General features: G+C 39.2%; 1 protein-coding gene across 3 annotated transcripts in view; it reads right to left on the reverse strand.

Moving 5' to 3' along the window:
- The window catches only part of AP3B1 (adaptor related protein complex 3 subunit beta 1), a 161,606-nt gene that overhangs the window by 62,541 nt on the left and 74,397 nt on the right, over window positions 1–24,668 (reverse strand). For all 3 annotated transcript variants that reach the window (XM_081212701.1, XM_081212700.1, XM_081212702.1), the window contains exons 13-19: window positions 24,003–24,135; window positions 16,578–16,687; window positions 7,924–8,100; window positions 4,248–4,434; window positions 3,149–3,279; window positions 1,862–1,991; window positions 31–181 (exon numbers count right to left, since the gene is read on the reverse strand). In XM_081212701.1, coding sequence (XP_081068827.1) covers window positions 31–181; window positions 1,862–1,991; window positions 3,149–3,279; window positions 4,248–4,434; window positions 7,924–8,100; window positions 16,578–16,687; window positions 24,003–24,135 — 1,019 coding nt within the window. The remainder of the gene's footprint in view (window positions 1–30; window positions 182–1,861; window positions 1,992–3,148; window positions 3,280–4,247; window positions 4,435–7,923; window positions 8,101–16,577; window positions 16,688–24,002; window positions 24,136–24,668) is intronic.

Below are 24,668 nucleotides of genomic sequence, written 5' to 3' on the forward strand. Positions count from 1 at the left end.
TACCTGTCATAACAAAAAAAACCTGCGTACCTCTTTAAAACTGCAGTCCCTTTTTTTGAGACACCACTTTTGGCTTTTGGTTTCCTGTTACCATCATCTTCAGTAGAGGAGCTCTCACTACTTTGCTCACTGCTGTCTTCTTCCCCTTCCTTTTTTTCTTGTTCACTATCAGATCCACTCTCTACAATGCAAAACGAAAAGCCTTTCATTTGTAAGCAATTCAAGTAAATAACTTAATAAAACTATTTAAGTTACTTGGTGTCTAAGCACCCTGGCACAATCCATGTACTTAAAACTGTGAAAGCTGGCTGCTATAAAATGTTGCTTTTATAATTCTACAACAATTTATTCAAAAAATGCAAGCACTCAATAATCTGGTTTGTGGCCATCATACCCCAAGGGGGTGGGGAAGAGGAAGGAAATTAGACATGACCTCCCATGTCCTCTACCTTCATTCCTCTGTTCTAATGTAGCATCATCTTCAACATTTAAGTATTTAATCTATTCTTGAACACACATCTAGTGATGACAATTTAATCAGGAATTTAAACAAGTTATTCGTTTTCTAATCAGCTGGAAAGTGTTTCTGATATCTAACTTAAAGGTACACTTTCCCAGTTTCAGTCCATTGATTCCAGTTATAAGCCTTAATAATCCCTAACGTTTTTTCTCTTGTGCCCTCAGTGTTCAGGAGAGTATGTCAACTCGATTCAAAAACATGTAATTTCTATGTCTATATGTACATGTGCCTATATTATTTATACCTGTACTTGAGCAATTTCTTAGATTCAAATGATGGATGCGATGGCTTGGATTGCCAACATGGCCAAGATGAAGAGTCATGTAAAGGCTTGCATAGCATTACAGATTTTAAAATTCTTTCACCACATATTTTATATATGGTCTTCAATTTTGGATTCTTGCAAAGATTTAGAAAAAAAGACTGCAGAATATATTACTTTTATATAATTCACTTTAAGAAAGTAATATCCAATGCCAACATGATTTACTGATCAGCTAGTACATCGGGGACTCAATAAGAATTAATGAAAGTTATGTGGCCCTAGAAAAGTAGCAAACTCTCCCATATCACAGACAGATAACCATATCCACCCATACAGCACTGAAATCCTAAAATCGTATCTTAATATCCCTACTGACTTCTAAATAAATGTTAACTTCCCATTTTTACTGAAGCTCAATATGACACACACTTCTGGCATATTTCTATTTAGCATACCCTCCAACAGGTCACACGTATGGAGTGAATGAAGCCCCTACTACATTAACAGCCTTTTCCTGTGGCTGATGCCAGATTGTTGAATTTCCTCTCAGCTAGCTCCCTACTTGTAATATTTCCACCAGCAGGCTAAGACCTTCCTCTTTAGAAGACAAGGTGCATACAGACAACTTTGACAACTGGGCTGCTACCAGGGCAATCAGCATTTTAATGTGGTTTTAAAATGTTATTTTTTGTATTTAAACTATTGTTTTTAACTAGTTTATTTTTATTACTTTGTACTTTAAAATAAAAATTTTCTGAGTATTTTAAAAGAGTCAATGCACCAAGATACAGGAATAGGTATGAGCATGATGTGAATCTACACACATGGGAGTAAGGCTCTGAAGTCCATTTTATTTTCGTCTGAATAAACAAGTTTAGCTTTGTACTCTAACACAGAAACCACATTATGTGACTATAAGAACGCACAGGTCTATTCATCACAGTGCAACAATTTTTCTTACTCAAAAGATAAAATCATTCACATGCAACACAAACTAATGGGTTTAAATACTGGGACATACTGGGAACACTGTACTTCATAGTTCTGAACTGTGATCTTTCTTTATCCACACATACCACTGTCACTGCTGCTAGAAGAATCACCACTTTCCTCCTCCTCTTCCTCCTCTACTGATTCAGAGTAGAATCTTTCATCAGTGTGTTTCTTTTTCTTTTCCTTCCCTAATATTGAAGTCCATTCTTTTGCCTATTCATGTTTTTTTTAAAAGAAGAACACATAGTTAAAAAGTTGTGATAAATTCTATTTACAACCACAAACACTGTCTTTTCTGGCCAGTCACACAGGAGTGCATGCACACACAGAGAAGCAAATATGATCTAACATATAAATAAGGGGAATTGTACTGAGCACTCCTAAACAAACATTTATACCAAAAAGTTAGAATAATCAATGCAGCTTACAACAAAAAAATATTAAAAACACAATCCAATTTTATCTCAACACAAGTTATTTGTGTCAACTGTAAACACATCTATCTTTACTTTGCAAAAAATAAAGAAAAATGGCTGGAATGTTTATTTATTGTTTACTCTTTCCTATTATATTTTATTCTCTTTTACTCTATTATACACATTTGGATGATGTGCTTTATGTCCTTCATTTTTTGTTTTCTTGGTGCTGGTCTCTGACGGCAATAATAAAGATTTGATTTGAAAAATTAATGAATATTCTGATCAATAAATATGTTTAATAATAGAAGGAATACTTCAACATGTGCCCTAGCTTTGCTTCTGCTCAGACAGCAGAACATTTTTATCCTGGTATGGAGGAAGAAAACCAACTTTGTTATGCCAACCAAATAAAAATAAAAATAAAAATAAAAAAACCTCCTAAAAGGTTCAGTATCTACCTAGACTCAATCCACTAAGTTGCACAACTTCTCTTCAATCATCCAGATGTGCTGTGGGCAGCCATCTCTACGCAATAGCCCCAATTCAACTACTTATTCTAGACCAATTGTGGTGGTGGTGAAAGGCGAATATGCATTAGCAGTTTGCATTATCCAAGAACAGATATTAAATCTCTTGATGTTTGCAAATCCTAGTAAACCACATGATATTCAGATTAAACTTGGAAGGCTGAATTAATTACTGGAAGTACTCATATACCAGCAAGCAAAGCTGGAAACAGAGTGACGGAAAGAAAATATATACAAAGAAGATACAGCAGAGGAATATGAAGGGTTTCAAAGTAGCCAACAGTGGCTGAAAGGACATTTTACAATAAGTTTATTGAAACCCAATTGGAAGTCTTGGTAAGTAAAGTAACCCCCCTGTTCCTAAACACACTTGCATAATTCCAAGCTCCCAAAAGAACAATATTATTTTGAAAAGTCAACATACCGGCTCAATTACTTCTACATTTCTCACTGAAGGGTCAGGTGCAACCTCTGGCCAATTAGACAACTCCAGATAGCCATTGGCTTTCATGTTCAGAGTATGAGACAAAGTACCAAGCTGGAAGTGCTCCCTATCTGTTGGGGGTGGGGGAGGGAAAGAGGTGAAAAATATACTGACATGAGCTCTATATCACAAAGAGCAATCTTAATCAGGACTAAAGGTAATTGGCGTTACATTACCTCAAATGTCATGGAATAAATATAAACTAGGAAGCTCTTCATAGGTCAAAAAACTGATTCCAGTCCATAGATTACAATAATCTCACCCATAATGGTCAATAAAAAAGCTAATCAGTCAGTGTGTTTAGAGGTGTTGCTCTGAAATGTAGCTTCTCTAAAAATTACTTTACTGTGAATATTAAGAATGACAGCACAGTTAAATAATCCATATACATGTCTTGGCACAAACACATCCAGAATTTTAATAGTTTTTTCTTTGCAAGGAGTGCTGCTTTCAGAGTTTAAAGCAGGATTAAAATACCAAAGTATGAATTTTTTAAGAAAACAGTTAATGTACATAATAAAATTACTAACCGGGGCCACAGGATTATTTTAAATAGAACAGGGAGCAATGGAGGGTGTAACTCACAGCAGTTTAGTCTATAAAATGGCTTAGGAGCCAAAAATACCGGTAATCCTAATATACCAAAGCCAAACTTAATCTGGAAGTAACTTTAGTTTGATGCTTCTCAATAATAATAAAAAAGCCACTCCAGAAGTTCAAAGTTTTGTGAATGGCCAAAGACCTTTCTACACTGACTATGATTAGTACAAACATAGCAGTTTTTATTATTCAGAAAAGGTAAAATATAGACATTACAAATTAAGTTTTTAAATTATTTTGGATTACCAGATACCATTAAATGTCAGAATAAGAAATAATTTAGAGTTGACCACTCTCCCTTAAAAAATTGTGAAACTAAAATCATGTTGCTCATTTACAAATTGTAAGCAGACTATTTTGCAAAATTTGTTTTGGTGATTTAAGAATACAGATCTGCAGATCTGCAAATAAGATTTGGTAGAAAATTTGACTGACAAACCTTTAAAAGGAGACTCGAGCACTGGGGCAGGCTTCTGTGCCAGAAATATTTTTTTGGCATATTTGCTTAAAGCTCCACTCTTCTCATTTGGAACAATGAGCTGCCTAATAAATCTTGTACGGTCTCTGATGTCGTAGCTTTGATCATACTTGCCGAGATTTAATATGTACTGGGTAAGCAATTTTGTCTGTGAAAAACAGGGCAAGAAGAGAATACAAGTTATTTATGATTATTGATAACTCTGGATAAACATATTTAAAGAGGTAATAAAAATGAATGGTTATGTCAAACAAATGTTGTTCCATAGGGAATATGCATTTCTAAAGCAGTAAATGGAATTTTGAAGCCAACGCACATGTCCTCTTCTGTATTGGGGAGGTGAATGCTGAGTACTGAGAAGCAGCCATGTGCTAGATTATTAAACTGCTGAAGTGGAAAGAAAGGCATCATTAAAAAAATAATCATATATGGCAAACCCGCTGAAGGGCCTACGTGAGAATAATGAATGTGGAAATACAACTAAAAACATGGCACTCAAAACTTAATCGGAAAAATATGCAGGACATCAAAACATCAGAGGGTATTAGGAGGCTGGCAAACTGCTTCTGCTGAGGTGTGTTTTATGAAGAGATACTGTCCCTGGCATAAGCAGTGTCTGCACTCTGACTGCACTCAGTTACTTTACTCTGAATTATGACCCATTAAAGCAGACACATGAATCACTGAACTGGATTACTGCAAATTATTTGCAGTGCATTTAGCTGTTACTTTTTCATAAAAGCAAGCTGCTGATGCCCTCTAAAAACCAGGATAAAAGACTTCTTCCCTTTCCCCCCTCACAGCTTAAAGCTTCTGGTAATATTGGTCATTTATTTATATACGTAAAAGCCGGTTATATTATCACAGCTTTTTATAGCATAACCAGACTCTCTAATTTGATGTGTAGGAATATTAATTATTAAAATTACCCAATGCATGTTAACCTTAATAACTGCGTAAGAGAAAATTGGAAACATTATACATATAGTCCATGGAATACGTTTTGTATAAATGTATACAAAAATGCAATAGATACAAAGATCAAAACACTGTATCACTTAAAAGTAAAATATGCATATGTTATAATTCTTCAGTTGAAGAAAAGCTGCAAATCTTATTTGAGTTTATAAAAAGACACATCCTTCAAATTCACAGAATTAAACTTTGATATATAAGCATGCTTTTCTCAACAAGATTTATATTGAAAAAGCACAATCTCTTTGAAAGAATTTTCTCATGATGCAGAATTGAATATTTTGTTGCTCTATAATTATGCCTGAAGAATGTTAAGTAGTATACACTGTAAAATGGACAATTATCTTTCTTTGAAGATATCCAATAGTCCTTAGTTCAATATATACTGTTTCATTAGAAATGCAATTCAGTGTTGTTTTGAATGATTTATTTTGACTACAAAACTGCATTAAGTGAAACCAGTGGCATATGATTGTGGCTGCTACTGATTATGGAATATTAAGGCAAGTTGGAAATTACAGGGGCTTCCAGCACTGAGAAACCAACAGAAAATTGCTGAAACAGCAGATCAAACCCATCAATTCTGTTCTGATTCTTAGTGCTACTGATGCCAGACACTGTCAGGACCAGTTTCTGCCTACTTCTCTCTGACTAAAGAAGGGCGTAGCAAAGTTACTAAAGGAGGAAAATGATCAGCTGGAAACAGAAGGAAGAAATTTGGAACAAATGTAGTGTTTGTTATGCTGATCAAAACATGGAAACACTCAAAATTTGGCAGGGCAGCCCTTTTCTTAAATGGCCTTACAGGTGATGGTTAGATTTCAAAATGTCAACTGAAACTCAGTTACACTCGGATATGACCCATTAAGTTTGTGAAAAGGAAATCTGGCAGACTTATTATTGCTGAAACACCACTGCCCAATCAAAAAAGCCAAACATGAAGTTCTAAGTCCTGTAAAAATCTTTCTATACAGAATATTGACTACAGTATTATGTTGGATGGTAGAGGACATTTACCCTCATGCACCTTTCTTCCTAGAAGACACTAATGAACTCATGGATTTTGGAGATATAATAATGCAGGAAATTGTTGTAAAGGCAGATAAAAATCATACAATGTTGATCAGACATAATTCAGTAAGTTTTTGACAGTTTGAAGCAAATCACTTAAACACTGTTTATCTGTTAACTCCCAAACATAAGGAACAGGTATAAAAAGAGTGGCCTAAAATCAGTTCTCAAAACCGGTAATTGCTTGCCCTCCACCAACTGCAATTGCTTCCCTGCTTGAAGGTAAGGTGGATTTTGAGGAGCAGAAGGAACAAGGCTATTTGGCTGGCCATTTGCCCTTGTTCTTGAAGGTGCTGGATAAACCCAAAATGATCAAGGGACTGCAGCAACTCCTCTATGATTAAAGGTTAAAGAGTTTGGGTTATTTAGTTTAATTTAGATTAGAAAAAAAGCTAAATGGGGGGACATTCTGGAGATAAATGAAATTATGGATGCAGTATGGAAAGCAGATAGATGCATTTTTCACACACACACACACACACACACACACACACACACACACACATCATACTAGAACTGGGATGATCCAATACATCTGATAAATACCTAAAGGCACTTGGGAAAGAACCAATGAAGGTAAATAATAACTGAAAATGGGGGGAAGGGGAGAGAGATTAATTTTGCTTTCAACAAATCTCACTTTAGGTGTTACATATGAACCAGGAATCCTGCTTTATAGGCAATATTTAACTAACCCACGGTTTGAAATTGACTTGTCTATTTTATAAACCACAATCCTATTTGTATATGACTGTAAGATGAGATTCTGAACTTTTCTGCTGCCATTGAGACTTTATGGCTACTATGCATGATAACATTACTACATCCAGTGTCAGAGGCCGTATATGTCTCTGAAAACCAGTTGCTGGGAAGCACAAGTGAGGAGAGCGCTTATGTCCTTCCTGCTTGTGGGTTTCTGACAAGTGTCTAGTTGACCACTGTAAAAACAGGATGCTGGACTGGATGGGACCTTTGGTGTCATCTAGCAGAGCTCTTCTCATTGATTCTCAAATCTTATTTCAACTGAAGATTTATAGTATTTGAATGGCAGAGGCATGTAATTTTAAAATGTTTTGGAGTTCTGTTTAGTTTGTACTGAAGGATAGAATCCAAAGTTGCACCTGATCTTAGGCAATTTGTCACTCCCCCTGCAGTTGCCTGCACCAGAGCCCATACAAGAGACTGCTGTGGAGAGGAGGGCGTGGTCTTCTGCTCAGTCAATATTGGAATAAATCCAATATCTATGGGTTCTGCATCATGTCCAAGTTGTATGAAACTGTATTTCTTTGGATTAAGGTGCATCTTTTCACTATCAAACAGGTTGTACACTAAATGTACACCGGCTTCCTAGGTTGTAATTCTTTTGGAAACATCTTTGGCCTTTTAGACAAGTTTTAGGATTCATCTTTTCCTCTTCAATCATTTTATTATATGACTAACTTTGGGTATGCTGATGAATTTCTGAACCAAGGAAAGGGAGAAGGTTATTAAAAGGATATGAATACTGTAACTCTAAAGCTTGACACCTCTTTAGTTAATGTTAGTAAATATGTCTAAACAGACTTGTGTTTTAGTTTTCTCTCATTCTTACCTGCTTTGAGTTGGTTAAATATAATTTTGCTCCAAGATTTAAAATTTGCAGCTTCACAAGGTCATCTTCATCAGTGAAGCTCTTGGCCAGTTTTCTTAAAACATCAGGGGCTATTTTTGGAACTCGTTCACAGTATTCTCCAGTAAGCCAAAGAATGCTGGCCCTAGCCACGGGAACCTTAAAATAAAAAATGAGTAAACACACAATAATTTATGCATTTGTGAAATACATTTCCTCAATGGTATGCACGTCGGAAAAATTAAGATACTTGAAATAAAACCATCACAGTCAAACTAATGGTAAATTAGTATCAAATGCATACTTAGACCTATTATAAGGCACAGAAACAAGACCTTAATAACAAATACTCAGTTTTAAGAAGCCTTCACTTCACAAGAGAGATCCTAGCCCAGGAGCGGGTAAGCCTTCAGGCTTGCAGAATACTTGGTTATTTTACCAGACTCCTGACAGCCACAAACTGGATTGGGTGCAAAACCATGGCAAAGGAAGGTGAGGGGCAGAAAGCCAGGCACAACATGGTGGTTCAGAGGGAATAGCCATTTTTACCTACTGTAGGTTTTTTTGGGGTGGGCATTGCATGTACAAGTACAGATTTACCAAAGAATGACTTTAGAGCAAGGTTTTTCAACAGTATAATTTTGTTATTGGGAGCAGAAGTCTTTTTGCTGTTGCCACTGTTAAACAACTGGGAATTGGAAACCACTGCCACTCTACCATGAGGCTTCTCAGTAGATTCTTGTCTAGTTCCTGCCCTAGTTCATCAGAAACTGCTGGATGAAAGACTCAATGGGTGAGTCTGGCAACCTCCAATAATATGACAATTATGAATGGCACATGCATTTAGATTTGTTTGCTGGTTACATATAAACCCACAAAAAATGAGTTACGCATATCTATATGTACGAGAAAAATAATTTACACATACAGTTCATAACTGACATGCGAATACTTTGGTATCCAAACCCATATGCAAAACATATTGTAACTGGGCACCCAGCATAAAAAAATATCTTCATGCTACTAACAAGATTCTAAATATTGGGAAATGTTAACATGCTCGCTTTACAATGTAACTTTTTTGTGCTTAATATGTTCCAACACCTGCTCTTCACAAGCCTCCTAAATAGTCCTATGCCAATCATATTACTCCTTTATCAAACCTTGGCTCTGTTGCCAACTCAGCTGCCAATGCTAACAAAAAGAGCTAAAGAGTAGAACAGTACAGTGGTACCTCGGGTTAAGTACTTAATTTGTTCCGGAGGTCCGTTCTTAACCTGAAACTGTTCTTAACCTGAAGCACCACTTTAGCTAATGGGGCATCCTGCTGCCGCCACGCCGCCGTAGCACGATTTCTGTTCTCATCCTGAAGCAAAGTTCTTAACCCAAGGTACTATTTCTGGGTTAGTGGAGTCTGTAACCTGAAGCATATGTAGCCCGAGGTACCACTGTATAGTGGTACCTCCGGTTACGAACTTAATTCATTCCAGAGGTCCGTTCTTATCCTGAAACCGTTCTTAACATGAGGCGTGCTTTTGCTAATGGGGCCTCCCACTGCGTGCCTGCCTCTAGCGCACGACTTCCACTCGCTTGCAGGAGCACCTACTTCTGGGTTAGCGAAGCTCATTACCCAAAGCGTTCACAAGAAGGACGGTACATAACGAGAAGCATTACTGTAGTAAACAATGATGCTTCATTTATCATGTTCATGTTACTCCTCAACAGGAGGGCAGCAATACTTTAGTTTGACCAGTTGAACATTGTTGCCATCCAAAAATGTTGAGCTCCAACTCCCATCAGCCCCTTCTAGAGTGGCCAATGCTTGGACTATAATTCCCATCATCCATAACAATACCTGGGGGGCTACAGGTTTCCTTCCAACTAGGATCACAAGATGGTGATTAAATTGCTATTACTGGACAAGCTAACTAGAATGGTTCATACTATGAGGCAAAGTTGTCATGCCATGGATGTAATAGAAACTGCAACTGCTTTTTTACGCTACTTTGCCATACCTTTGGGATACTCACTTTGATTCTTCTCAGTAAATGATTAAGGCTTCATCATGCACATTTTACGTATCTGTGTGCATGTTCTGAATCACCACAAATACAGATCTATGGGCATCATATATTTAAGCACTAGTCTGGTTACTACAGTCCAAAAGAGATGACATGAAGGTGAGTGAGCATGCTGACAGGAGAGGGATGGAGCACTCTGTCTGTCTTGCGCATGCAGCAAAGAAAAGCAACAGGCTACTGCATCCGTCCTCTGCAAGCTCTTGGCTGGCTAGTATTTTTTTTAAGGGTGGAGCAAAGCTAGTACCTTTTATGATCTTGTTTACAAAACTGGCCTACGAATTTTTGTGAGATGGATAGATGTCTATTCAACCTCAAAATTATGTTCCAAGTAGCATGTATTTCAAGCATGCTAGCATAATTTATTAAGGCTCCTCCTAGCTCACTTTTTCTCAAATTCAAAACAGAGATGGCATGTTCAAGTTAACCAAAAGAAAATGCTATCTACTACATTCCTAATCTACCTAACTGTTTATTTGATTGGTAAGGTAACTACTACTAAATTATTTGTCATCTATCAGAAAAAGTGAGGATGCAAGCAAGAGAAAGTTAGTATACAAATGTTAGAATATACTGATAACACAAATATGACTGGCTTAACTATGATTTAGAGAGATACAAAACCAGAAGTAATATGCACACAAATATTTTTTTATTGACATCTTACATCCATGCAATCATCTGTGAAATAGTAACCTGCTTTTTAAAACACATGTAAGTTTAAAATGAAGTATTCCAATGCTCAAGAGCTGCAGTGTAGTAGGATCTCACTGGATTGGTCCCTTGAATTTAAATTACCTATATATCAAGAAATAACTAACTAAAAAAGGTCTCCTTTCCAGTCTTCCACATCTCATCTTTCCCTTGCCCCAAGGGCAACACTATTTGGAGATATTGATTTACATGAACCTTTGAATCTTGGTTGTTGTAGGACAGTTAATATATTCCTGTGCATGACTCAAAACACATAAAGGTCCAGTAGCTCACCCGCTATTTTAGTTCATTGGATCTATTTTAACTTACATTAATATCCTGAGTTATTCTCAAGTAAAAAGTAATTTCGTTGTCCCCGAGAGGGGGCAATGACAATAAAGATATTATTATTATTATTATTATTATTATTATTATTATTATTATTATTATTATTATTATTATTATTATTATTATTATTAAAAAACCTCAGTATTTTTTAAAAAGAAAAAAAGAAGAAGAAGCTTGCTTAACTCTTGGTCACCAGACAAAACATAAATGCCCATTTCACTATTTGTCTGTTTACTTCTAGTGGAAAGGTTTTCATGATTTATGAATTCTCTTGCCCCGTGAACATGATGAACAGATGTATATTCTCAAGTGACCTTAAGTGTCATACAGAATGTGCTCTCCAAAGTTTGTGGGACCTAAGTCATCTAGGATGATAATCTTCAACTGGTGAAACTGGGACCCAAGCTAGCTTACAACAAGAGCACTACTACCATTCAAATTTAAAGCAAATAATTAAGAAACCAAATGCATGTTTGGGTTATAACTGAGTCTGATCTAGGAGGCTATAATGAAAAACACAGCTGTGAATTATTGTCTAAGGCTCCAGGAAAATAGCCCTGAATGCTGATATATCCTGCAACCCACCACCTCTGGTCCATTTATGCCAAGATATAAGCCAGTTTGCTTCTGCACTGGTGCATTCTGCATCAACCACAACCTTTAAACAGTCTTCAAGGTCAGCCTCAACTTGAGGCTCCAGAAGAGTGAGGAATACCATTACCAGAAAAACCACTGGGATCTGTTTTGTGCTGTATATAGCTATGAAAGGGAAAGGCCATTTAAAGTCCATTAACTACTCAAAAAGCACCATAAACAGTTTTTGGGTTTTTAAAAGAAGGCATCCTATATATTCTCTGGCACTATAGCAGGACATGTTGTTTTCTCCAGGACCCGTGCATGTCATATTGCATTTGCTGAACTGAACAACAGGAACCAGAAATATTGTATACGTAGATCATCAGCTTCTTATAGCAAAATTCAAGCTTAAACTGAAGAAAGTAGGAAAAACCACTGGGCCAGTAAGATCATGGCCACTGGGCCCATCACCTCCTGGCAAACAGGGGAAGAACTGGAGGCAGTGAGAGATTTTACTTTCTTGGGCTCCATGATCACTGCAGATGGTGACAGCAGTAACAAAATTAAAAGATGCCTGCTTCTTGGGAGAAAAGCAATGACAAACCTAGACAACATCTTAAAAAGCAGAGACATCACCTTGCCAACAAAGGTCCATATAGTTAAAGCTATGGTTTTCCCAGTAGTGATGTATGGAAGTGAGAGCTGGACCACAAAGAAGGCTGATCGCCGAAGAATGGATGCTTTAGAATTATGGTGCTGGAGGAGACTCTTGAGAGTCGCATGGACTGCAAGAAGATCAAACCTATCCATTCTTAAGGAAATCAGCCCTGAAAAACAGATCCTGAAGCTGAGGCTCCAATACTTTGGCCACATCATGAGAAGAGAAGACTCCCTGGAAAAGACCCTGATGTTGGGAAAGATGGAGGGCACAAGGAGAAGGGGACGACAGAGGACGAGATGGTTGGATAGTGTTCTCGAAGCTAGCAGCATGAGTTTGACCAAACTGCGGGAGGCAGTAGAAGACAGGAGTGCCTGGCATGCTCTGGTCCATGTGGTCACGAAGAGTCAGACATGACTAAATGACTAAACAACAACAACAAAGATTAGAAATCGGGCCTTTAAGTTTCATTGGCCAGTCCTGTGAAACACCCTGCAAACAGAGATTCAGAAGACACCTTCAGTGTCAACACCTGCTGAAAACTTTTTTGGGTCCTCCATGTCTATGCAGGCAATTAAGAGTTCATCCCCCGCAATGGACTATTAATGTTTGTTTTTAATTTATTTTTGTTTTCAACTTGCTTTTAACTTTTTATGACCTAAGTGTATGATTTAATATTTTTATATTGTTGTAAACTGCTGTGATAGATTTTTTTTTAAATGCAGCAGTATATAAAGAAATAAAAATTTTAAAAATTGTATGAATGTCAACAAGCAAGACTTCTTTAGAGATATTGTCACTAGAAAACATTCTGAGCTATGCATTTCATTAGGACTACCTTTCACCCTCCCAGCTAGGAAGGAGGTCTAATGCAGTGTTTCCCAAACGTTTTTGGGCAACGGCACACCTGCTTACCGGAAAAAAATCTCGCGGCACACCACCATTAAAGCCCCGCCCCCGTGACGTCAGCGCGCAGCGTCACGCCGGGAGGGACGCACAAAAATGAAAGTTTTTTCCCTCCCCCTTGCCGGGGTGGGAGGAGGCAGCAGAGCGAGGGCAGCTGAGGCGGCGGCGGCAGCTGAGGCGGCGGCGGCTGCGATAGCGGGCGGAGGAGGAGCCGTCGCCGGGAGTTGCTGCTGCTGCTGTTGCTGCCCGGACATGCCGGCCTCCTCCTCCTCCGCTGTCTCGCGCTCCTCCCTTTTGCGCGCGCTGCCCCGCCGCTCGGCACGACCACCGCGGAGCCGCCCCGGCTCGACGCGGATCCTCCCTGCCGCCTCTCGCCGCCGCCTCTCGCCCGCCTCCCTCCCACGGCACACCAGCCGGTGTCTCACGGCACACTAGTGTGCCGCGGAACACCGGTTGGGAAACACTGGTCTAATGAGTCTAACATGCTCTAGAAAAAGTCAGCAGCTCCCTTGGTAAAATCTGACAAAGAACATCCTCTTGAAGGTAAGGGATGAACTACTTGAACAGTTACTGGCATAATTATCCTGTCCAATAAAGCCTAATAAGCACCAGCCATTGTTTCATTTCTCTAAGGATGTCCCAAGATGATTCAGAAAACCAGATACCAATTGATTATTTCCACAGGTTCACTAATCTTGACTTACTTTGTGCTCTCAAAGTGTCTTTTGTCATGGAGTTCCCTACTTGACCAGTAATAACCTGAGCTTCTTGTTCTAGAAAGGAACCACCTCTTTACTCCACATAATGTGCTTGGTTACTATACGCATGACATCCCATTACAATACAGACAGATACCCTATGGTATTTCATTCTATACTTCATACAGCTGCACAGATGAAAATGTCCATAACTAAAGACCCTAATGCATTCTACTTAAACTAGATCCCAACAAAGCATTATGGGAAAACTGAATTATTAGTCTAATTCAGAATATAAAGTACAATTCTATGACAACAGCATTTTAATTTTGAAACCTCCAGTGACAAAGTGAAAAGATGCACTGAACATCTATTATGCAAGAAAAGTTTTAAATGCTTGAGTACATTTGCTGAATGAAATGTGGTTAAGACTGATGTCATTAGTATACAGTGGGAAAGGGGTTATTTCTAACGTTCCAAAGGTTACGCTGCATTAAGACCTTACTCCCAAACTATTATTTTAAATTGGACTAAAGAATAGTAATTGAGTGGTACATTAAATTTTCAAGTATAGGAGAAGTTCAAGCTGCCTGCAGAACTGACAGATACTTCTAAATAAGAATATATGGGTAACTTCAGTTTTCAGTTATGATAAATTATCTAAAGAAATCTCTATTATCCACTTGTGTTTAAATGTTACAGTAGTACCAGATGTTACACATGGCCACAGTTTATACTAAAGACAGAAGTCTCTAGTCAAGGGAAGGAACATAATAAGAACCCTGACAGATAGGACCAAATATCCATCTGCTCTCACAAGTGCACACACTCCTTAGTTAGGGCTGCAGAAGGTTTCAGAGATATGTTCTTCACAGGCTTTAACTGTATATGAGATTGTGCAGAAATCATTAAGAACATAAAGCTTCATATATTCATTTATACAAATATATTTATATGAAAACCTCCTAATGTAGCAAGAAAATGCAGCTTTATGAAAGAGTTTTTTCATTTGGCCTAGGCTACACAGTCACTATGTAAACATTAAGGGATGGATCTGGACTGAGGCTACAATCCTATCCGCACCTACCTGGAAGTAAGTCCCACTGAATTTAATGGGGCTGACTATAGACTTATTAGATTAGCTGAAGTTACACTCCCTAAGAATTTTGCACAACAAAGGCTATCTGTCAAATCTATGGCCGTGTAGATCATTATAATAGAAGATATATACAGAATTGATAAACATATCTGACTATTTTGATAATGTCGGTATCATGTAACATTTCTAGGTTTCATTGTGCCCAATCCCTTGAACATGTAAATGTTTGCATATAATCTTGGAATCCTTCTGTCGTCACATTTTATATAAAGGTGATTAACCTGTGGCCCAGCAGATGTTGTTGGACTCAAGAGTCCAATTAGCGCCAGCCATCATGGCCAATGGTCAGAAATACAGGAGCTGTAGTTCAGTGATACTTGTGTGGCCAAATGTTAGTCAACCCTCATTAAGAAGTTCACAAGCAGATAAGAAGATATGTCAAAGCCTTCATTGTCTTTTCCAGTGTTGTATAAGTGGGAACCTTGAACTTATAAGAACACAGGAAATAATGGATTCATTATATAGCTCTGCATTGCATTATCCTCAAAGGTTGAACAGGATTGTAAATTGCATTGCCTGATATTTTATTCCACATAGCATGAGCAAGTGGTTAAGTGCACTTTTCAAACCTTTATGTCAGAAACCAGCTTTTGCTACCATTTGAGCCCATTAACTTGTCTGCAAAAACAAACAAAAACAACGAGGCCTTGGTTTTTTAGAGCAGTTACAAGACAGACATCTAGAAAGATTTTATAAATCATTCTGTAAGCAGTTCCATTTGAAAGCTGTGGTACTTCAAAAGCTCATCTTATTTATGATACACACCTCTGGATAACACACAATATAATTTTGATTTTTCAAGTCTAATGTTTATCACATAAAAACATCCAATATACTTCATGTTTTAGCTGAGAGATGGTAGCGACCCCACAGGATCTCAGGTAAAAAACTGGAATTAAATTAATACCCTCAGGTATACATTTTTCCTACTATAAACAGGGTCTAAGTTTTTAATGTTCAAGTCTTAAACAACTGAATCATCCTACCTGGTAATCTTGCTTTGGTTTGATAAAACTGGAAGATTTCCTGGGTTAAATTTAATGTGATTCTTCCACACAATAGTGTAGTTTACACTAAGGTTACCAGACGTCCCCATTTCCTGGGGACAGTCCCTGGATTTACAAATCTGTCCCCATACAAAATCAATTGAAGTTGAAAAGTGTCCCCGGATTCATTGAAAAAAATCTGGTAAACCTTAGTTTACACCCAGCAGATTCTAACCCTATAACTACCACCCAGAATGAGGCTACTATGACTTAACCAAACAGATCTGAACTATGATGATGCTATTATGGCATAAGAAACTGGCTTAAATTTACACACACACACACATACATGTATTTTTAAAATTATTTACTTGTATTAAAAATGGTGATTTAAGGCTTTACTCCACAAACATATCCACAAATATAGTCAAGACACACTTTGCACCCACACACTACATCCCAATATTTCTCTGTCAATTCTTGATTCCCTAGTTACTTTGGGTAACTAAGAGGCAGAATGGAATAAATACTCACGGTAATAGTGTCCAAGAGCTTGGCCATGCGCTTTATTATTTCGCCATGGTGTGCTGGCTGTGTCTGCAGCAGTTTCTTAATTACAACAACACTTTCAGCAACTACTATTTCTGGTAAAGACAAAGACAATAATAATTTTAAAAGAGGAAAATATTCACATAAAATCAATATCATTTAACACAAATAAATCATTAAAGTATTTAGATGTTTTGAATATATACTTTGTAAAATCAATACAATAATTTTGTGTCAGATGCAGATCACTTTCCAAATTTTAACAGATGTCTGTCAAGCAAAATAAAACCATAAAGAGAAGAGGCTTGGCATTCAAAATCTTTAAAATCTTATTTTCTAGAGCTATGTGTGTTTTACTACTCTTAGTATTTGCATCTTTGCTATATGTGAAGCTCTGATAAAACAGATATTGAGAAATATACAAAGCAATAGCCATAATCTTAGCTTTGTAATTGCCTGAAAAACTGCAAATATGTTTTGAAACCAAGTCATATTGATTTAGGTAAGCAATGTTCTGAAAATTGTTTTCATCAATTTAGCATCTAATTGTGTAATATCCTTTTCCCTGGTTCTAAAAAATAAAGCACACATGCCATTTAGAGTATACTGATGCTCAGGATGTTTGAAATAATAGAGCTAAATAAAGGTGGTAGTTCAAAGATTTACAGGGATGTTATGCAACAAAGTACTTTATTGAACAAGGAATATTCAAAGCTTGATTGAACTAACATATGTTTATAAAAACTAGTAAATCAATCACATTAATGCCAATTCTTAGCCAGGAATTACACTGAAAAGAAAAGGGCAAACCTGACCAAATGTACTATGTTATTACTGCAGCCTAATAGGAAAAGCAAGACATTTTATTCAATCTTCCACTAAACCACATTTAAGTGTGACGAGAACAAGCCACAGTGAACCGTGGGTTTGCACACACTGACACAGCTACGTTTGGAAGCTTCTGCTTATGATTTCCATTAACAGTTTAACGAATTGCCTGAACACTAAAGTATAGTTAATGTTAACTGTTGTTGTTTACACAAGCCAGCTTCATAACCTATGGTTTTAAGTTACTTATCACAGGCAAGCCATATTTCAACCAAATCATATTTAAGATTAAGAACAGTCTGTCAGGTTGGACTCCACAGCTGCAGTTAATCTAAACCAGAAACAAGAGCTTCTGAACTCCTCCTTATAGCTGAACCAGAGGGGGAGGGGACAGGACTATTGGGAGGGAATGTTTTGCCTTGCAGAAGTCTTGCTGTGGCACATTCTTCTATCCATGAATCCATGGCTTATGCATGATGTCCTAACTACTAATCATCTAAGCTTTTACGCTGCTTTCTAACAAGCATCAGTTAATAATGCCCAATGTTCTCAAAGTCTATCATTTGTATTCTTTACTTCAGGGATGGGGAACCACTGACCCTCCAGATGTTGCTGAAATCCAACTCCCATCAGCTCCATTTCCAGAAAGGTTTTGCTGCGTGAACTGCAGTCATCAAATACCCAAATGAGCTCATTCCATCAGACATTACTAATAGAACGTTGAAATTTCTTTCTGTCTTCCTTTAGAAGACACTTTAAAGCTGCTGAAGGTATCATATGCCAGGAATAAAATTTATCCTATATTATTTGTTTGCAGACTATAACCCTTTAGGCACTATCTTTTTTATTTTCCAGAGAAAGAGAGAAAACAATTGGTCTTACCTGAAGTGGAGATTTAAGACTGGAACGCTGTAGACAATGGGGTGGGTACATCTCTTGTCAGCTGACACAGACAGGAGCAAAAATCTGTAAGTAGGCCTGGCTTCCTCAGTTTTTCAGATTTGCCAAGCAGCCAGGCACTGACAGAGCCACTGAAACAAAAACCAATCCTATCTGCCTACTTCCGCCTTCCTGGCTCAGGAAGAAAAGTGAATGGGGGGCGGGGCGGGGAGGCACAGAATTGAAAGACTAAACATAGAGAAGCGCATCACAGAGCAGCCTAGGGCGGGGTCAATGGTCTATGGCATTCCAGTCTTAAATCTCCACTTCAGGTAAGACCAATTGTTTTATTTACTTCCTGGAATGCCGCAGCCAATTGAGTGGGACATGCCACAGAGGAGAAAAATATGGGCAGGTCCCAGCTCTGCAGATGCACCAACTATAGAAATTGGTGGAGGACAGTATGACCAAAGGCCAATTCAGGTGAGGATGATTGGTTCAATGTGTAATGTTTGGAAAAAGTACTAAAAGATGACATAATGGTCACTTTACAAATATCCAGCAAGGAAGCATTGGCCAAGAAAGCAGCAGATCAGGTGGCAGCAGACCTGGTTGAATGAGCTAATACCTGCGTTGAGGGAATTGTACACCAGGAAAATACAGGCCCCAATCCACCTCACTAAGGTTGTACTAGTGACCTTGGCCCCTTAGGTAGAAGGATGAAAGGATGCAAATAAGGAATCTGTCTTCTGGAAGGGTTTCGTTCAGTGAATGTAAACTTTGAGAGTTGTGCGGACGTCCAAGGAATACCACACCTTTTCCTTCATTCCTTCTGAAGGTGCTTTCCAGATTTCATGTCCAGCAGGTGTTGGTTCTTCCCACCTTTTGCCCTAACCCAAAATATCCGAAGGAAAAGGTGTGGTATTCCTTGGACGTCCGCACAGCTCTCAAAGTTTACATCGAGGGTCCGGATGGAGAAGTGGTCCCTGCTGCAATAGGGTGGGTGATACTGGAAGATGGAAGAGCGGAGCCACTGACAGAGTTTGAAGCTCCAACAACCACGGTCTTTGGGGCCAGAAGGGGGTTAGAAGCACCACTCAAGCCCTTCCCCATCTGACTTTGTGAAGAACTCAAGGAAGAATTGATTGAGGGGGAAAGGCTTAGAGCTGGCCTTGAGGCTACGGGGCAATTAGGGCATCCCATGCTTCTGCCTGAGGGTCCTGGAACCTTGAATAATAACGTGGCAGTTGGGGACTGGCTTTGCTTGCAAGTATATCTACTTGGAACAGACCCCAGAGAACTTGATGGAATATTTGTCTGGCTAGCATCCACTCTCCAGGGTCCAGATGTTTGTGGCTCCACCAAACTGCCTGATAGTTGTCATCTCCGGCAATATGTTCCGCTGATAGGGAGAGCAGATGGCATTCATCCCAGTTAAAGAGACAAGCGGCTTCCGTCTGAAGAGTGACAGATCGAGTGCCACCTTGACGGGTGATACGGGATTTTGCCATGGAATTGTCGGTCCGTATCAGGACGTGGTGTGGACAGAACCGCCAAGCAAAGTGAATGATTGATAGTCTGGCCACCTGCAGTTCCAGCCAGTTGATGGAGTGAGATTTTTCTAGATCCATCCAGAGACCTTGGATGAATTGGTTCCAGCAGTGGGCTCTCCAATGCTGGAGGCTCGCATCCATGATAATCAGAGTTGTGAAAGGGGAAAAGCATCTTCTTGGCCTTCTATCCTGCCTTTGACTAATAAGAATTTTCCTCTTATCCCTTGATTCTATCAGGACATCTTTTAGTGCCCTGTCTCCAAAAAGCTGAATGCCCGAGAAGGGAACGGCGGAAAGATTCACTTTAGATGCTATATCAGCATTCCAATTTTTTAACCAAAGAGTGTCTCTAGCTGCTACTTGGGATGACAGTGCTGTAGCTGCAAATTGCATAGAGTCCGTGTTGGCATCTACCATAAAGGCCTGAGCTTAGAGAAAGTTTGGCATTGTCGGGCGGAATCTGGGGGGGGGGGGATTTTATAGCAGATCCTCAAGCCACACAATACAGGCTTGAGCACAAGATGTTGCGGTGCAGGAGGCCCTCATAGGCAGGACTGCTGCATCATGGATTTTGCATAGAGCAAACTCAAGTCTCCTATCCATGGTATCATGAAGTTGGGCATCTCCTTCACAGGGAACCAAATGGCGTGAGGAAACATTCAAAATTGGCCTGTCTATCAAAGTTTTAATATAGGCCATACATTTTGGGTCTAAAGTATTTAATTTATCTGCTAAGGTGGCATTTTACTTAGAATGCATGGAAGAATCCAGTTCTGACTTCACAATGGCCTTTAACACTGACAGCACCAAAATGGAATTAGAAGAGGTGCGACTATCAGTTAGTAGGGATATATATCGCTATCTGGCTTTGGAGTCAAGGAGGATAATCCAAAAGCATGCATAATTTTATGTTTTAGAATGGCAGCACAAACATACAGAGAGAGGCTCATCCTGCACTGATGCACCACTCTTTTCATCATCCATTTCAGTTTTCATAAGGAAGTAGGGGAGGTTGGAGAGACATAACCATCCTTTCCATCACTGCCCACTAGTGTAAAGGGGTTAGGAGAGGATTCCCCTACATTAGTTCCCACTTGCTGGGGAAAGGAATCTGTCTTTGGTAAGGCCGGTCGCTTGGTGGGAATTTGTAATTGGAGATCAGATGATAGTGAAGCAATAAGTGCTTCTTTCAACTGCTCAATTAATGGTGCTGGATTGGTAGATTGAGGGTTTTGCACCCCTTGACCATTATCCTTGGAAAATCCTAAAAATTCTGATTGAGAGTCAGATAAGCTGATGTTAAGATGTCTTTCACCAGTAGGTGGTAGCAAATGATTAGCATTCACATGGCCAACATTGCTTTTAGGTAATGGGGACTACACTGTAGTGGAGTCCTGAGATTGAGGAATACAGTGGTGCCTCGCAAGACGAAATTAATTCGTTCCGCAAGTTTTTTCTTCTTGCGAGTTTTTCGTATTGCGAAGCACGGTTTCCCATAGGAATGCATTGAAAACCAATCAATGCGTTCCTATGGAGACCGTCCGGGGACAGAGGGGAAGCACCGCGCGCCTTCCCCTCTGTCCCCTCTTTTGAAGCAAGGGGCGGAGGGGAGAAGATCGCTTCTCCCCGTTGCCGCCCCTTGGTTCAAAAGGGGTCCGGGGAGAGAGGGGAAGGTGCGCGTGCCTTCCCCTCTGTCCCCGGAGATTGCGGGGCTGGCAACGGAGAGAAGCGATCTTCTCCCCGCCGCCCCTTGCTTCAAAAGAGGTCCGGGGACAGCGGGGAAGACGCGCTGCGCTTCCCCGCTATCCCCGGAGCTTGTGGGGCAAGCTTCGTTTTGCGAAGCAAGCCCATAGGGAAATGCGTCTTGCGAAGCAGCTAAGAAAACGAAAAACTCCTTCGTCTAGCGAGTTTTTCGTCTTCCGAGGCGTTCGTCTTGCGGGGTACCACTGTAGGTGTAGGGGAAGGGCGTTTTCTATGAACTGGGGGGCCTGGCTTGTTGTGTCCCCCAACCTTGGAAGGTAAGAGGTGTTTAAGTTTTTGCTTGGTTTTCTTTGGAGGTGGTTCAGTCACACCTTGAGAGGGTTCCATAGTGGAGGACAAGATGGATACATATTCTCACAATATTGATAGCAGTTGAAGCCAGAAGGGGCACACAACTCGTTATGCTGAATCGTGGACCACTCTGTCATCACTTTTAAGGTGAACCGGGAGGAATTAGCCAACCTCAGACCTCCGATGCCGCTACTGCAGACTATGGGGGAGGGCAGCATGACTCAGTCAAGCTCCACACATACTCTCTCCATGTCACTTAAGCGAACTGGAGGAGGTTAACTCTGGAGGTTGTATTGGTAACAGGCAAGCATTGCATCACCAAACGAAGTGGACCAGGAGGCAATACTGCGAATGGTGTAAATACACCTCTCCCTCTGCTGTACCACAGACCCAGAGCGCACTAGTAGGACCATGGAACACACACACACACACGATTAATAAAAGGCAGCTGCACACCTACACAAATAACAAAGGAAATAAATGTGATCCCAGAAATTTTGTGGCCGGGAAAAAAGAACGTCTGAAAGAAAAGGTTAGAAAAAAAAGAAACGCTGCAGCGGTGCGTAGAAATCGAAAGGAGGTGGCAACAGACAAAGTGGGCAGCTGGGCAGCTGTCATGCACTGCAACAGTGGAACAGAGACAACCAAGTAAGGGCACAAAAACAAACAACAAGAATAAAATGCCTTAAAGGAACAAAGAAAAGGGTTATAAGTGCCTTTTTTTAAAAAAGGAGAGAGGATTAGAAGGGAAGAACTAGTAGAAAAATAACGCCAAGGAAAAAAATCAGAAAACTAATAACCAATAAACTTAGCTAGTCAGTAGAGCTGAGGAGGAATGTTCTGCCGCGTCAGGTAGGGAAAAAACTGAGGAAGCCGGGCCTACTTCTCATAGATAAAAGCTTTGCTCCTGCCTGTGTCAGCTGACAAGAGATGTACCCACTTCATTGGCCACAGCATTCCATGAAGTAAATTAAGCAGGTAATAATTGCTTAAACCTGGATACTACTGGTCAGGAAGAGAAACAAATCATTTGTTAAAATTCTGGTATGGAAGATGAAGAACTGTTCCAACCTATGTTGGAATTTAGCCAACACTGCTCCTTTGCAATGCATCATTAGGAGGCAATGGTTTTCCTGAAAGAATGGGGGGAGATGCTTAATCCTAGTCCTACCCTTTGCTTTTCCGTGGCAACTCCCATCCAAGATGCTTTCCTACAACTTTGGTTCCAGACCAATAGTGTAATAGAGTTTCTCTTTTCAAATCTGCCCCTCCAGAAACTGCATGTCAAGGGAAAAGTAACACCTAATATAAACTCACAATGGAATCTTTAGTTTTGCCTGAACTATATGCTAGATTCAAATGTTTAACTATATGCATACAAATAAATATGTGGATTGACTTCCAAGTAAAGCCAAGCACCTATCAATCCAGGTGAATATACTGATGACATTCCACATGCAAAGTAGTGGGGAAGGCAAAAAATGGGTACCAGGGATTTATTTTGGCACCTAATGACATTATAAGCAGACCTGATTTCCTTATGTTTTTCCTTCTATAAGATTTAATGTTGTTTTTTGAGAAATAATTACACAGCACTGGCTTAGCTTTTATGCCTGTTTGAATTTCCCCTCTTTTGTATATTAATATAGAAGAAAATAAACGATGAAGCATGGACAACTTGGTTGGCGGCAGTCCTAAACTGTTTGATATGCTATCTTATTTAGCCACTTACAAACATAAAAACCCCACATTTCCCTGCTTGTAGCACCCTCTGCAGTACAGCCACTTTAATGCAACTGGGGAAAAAACACCACAATGCTCTGGATGAAGACCACATTCTACAAATTTTAATTATAGTACTTTAAAATATTTCAGATATCAGTATCAACTGTATACTGACAGCAACCCATGCTAATAATTAAAAAAGGAAATAATTTTAAAGAACTACAAACAGGAACTATAAACAACGCCACTGTTTATTCAGAACATGTCATTTAAGACAAACACTATACTGTTTTTATCTGGTTCTATCTGGGAATACTACCAGAAAATACAAGCTGCCAGTCACTCAAAATACAAAATAGAACAATTAACTTACCATCCCTGTTAGACAGCAAACACACTAGGCCGTTAAGACATGTGTCAGTCACTTCCGATATGTTGGTTGCACACCTGCCTATTGCCTGAATTGTAGCTGCAGCAAATTGTTTATCTTGGCTTTTCACATAGGTCTGAAGAAAATAGGAATTTCAGTCTTCAACACATTGGTCTCATCAGTTTAAATCTTTAACAAACCTATCCTTCCCTTTGGAAGCTACCTTCAGTTTTTTTAATTAGCGAATGTGAGTGATATAGAAATAGGGCAACAGGCTATCTTTAGTTACCCAATGCCAGAAGGGATTCAGCCACCATGTATATTAGTAGTGGGTAACAACTCAAAGCCAGTGATTAGTCTGAGTGTAAGAACAGCATGGTTCATGAATAGTTCTCAGAAATATTTCAATTAACTTGCTGAATCAAACTAAGAACTAACTAACAAACAAAAGGTGATAGTGAAACAATTGCTGCATGTGAAGATGCGAAAAATGAGTTCTTTGGAACACCACAGATGTTCCAAATATAAATATTATATACCAGTATGTTCTGAAACAACCTATCTTGGGTCAAGAGCAATGTGAGTCAATCAAAAAATACAATCAGAACATAAGACAACTCCTTTTTAGAATACTAGTATCTAGGGAGCTTTTGCCCATCTGCAACTTGT

This window comes from Podarcis bocagei, assembly GCF_964188305.1.
Source record: "Podarcis bocagei genome assembly, chromosome: 11".
Classification (NCBI taxonomy): domain Eukaryota; kingdom Metazoa; phylum Chordata; class Lepidosauria; order Squamata; family Lacertidae; genus Podarcis; species Podarcis bocagei.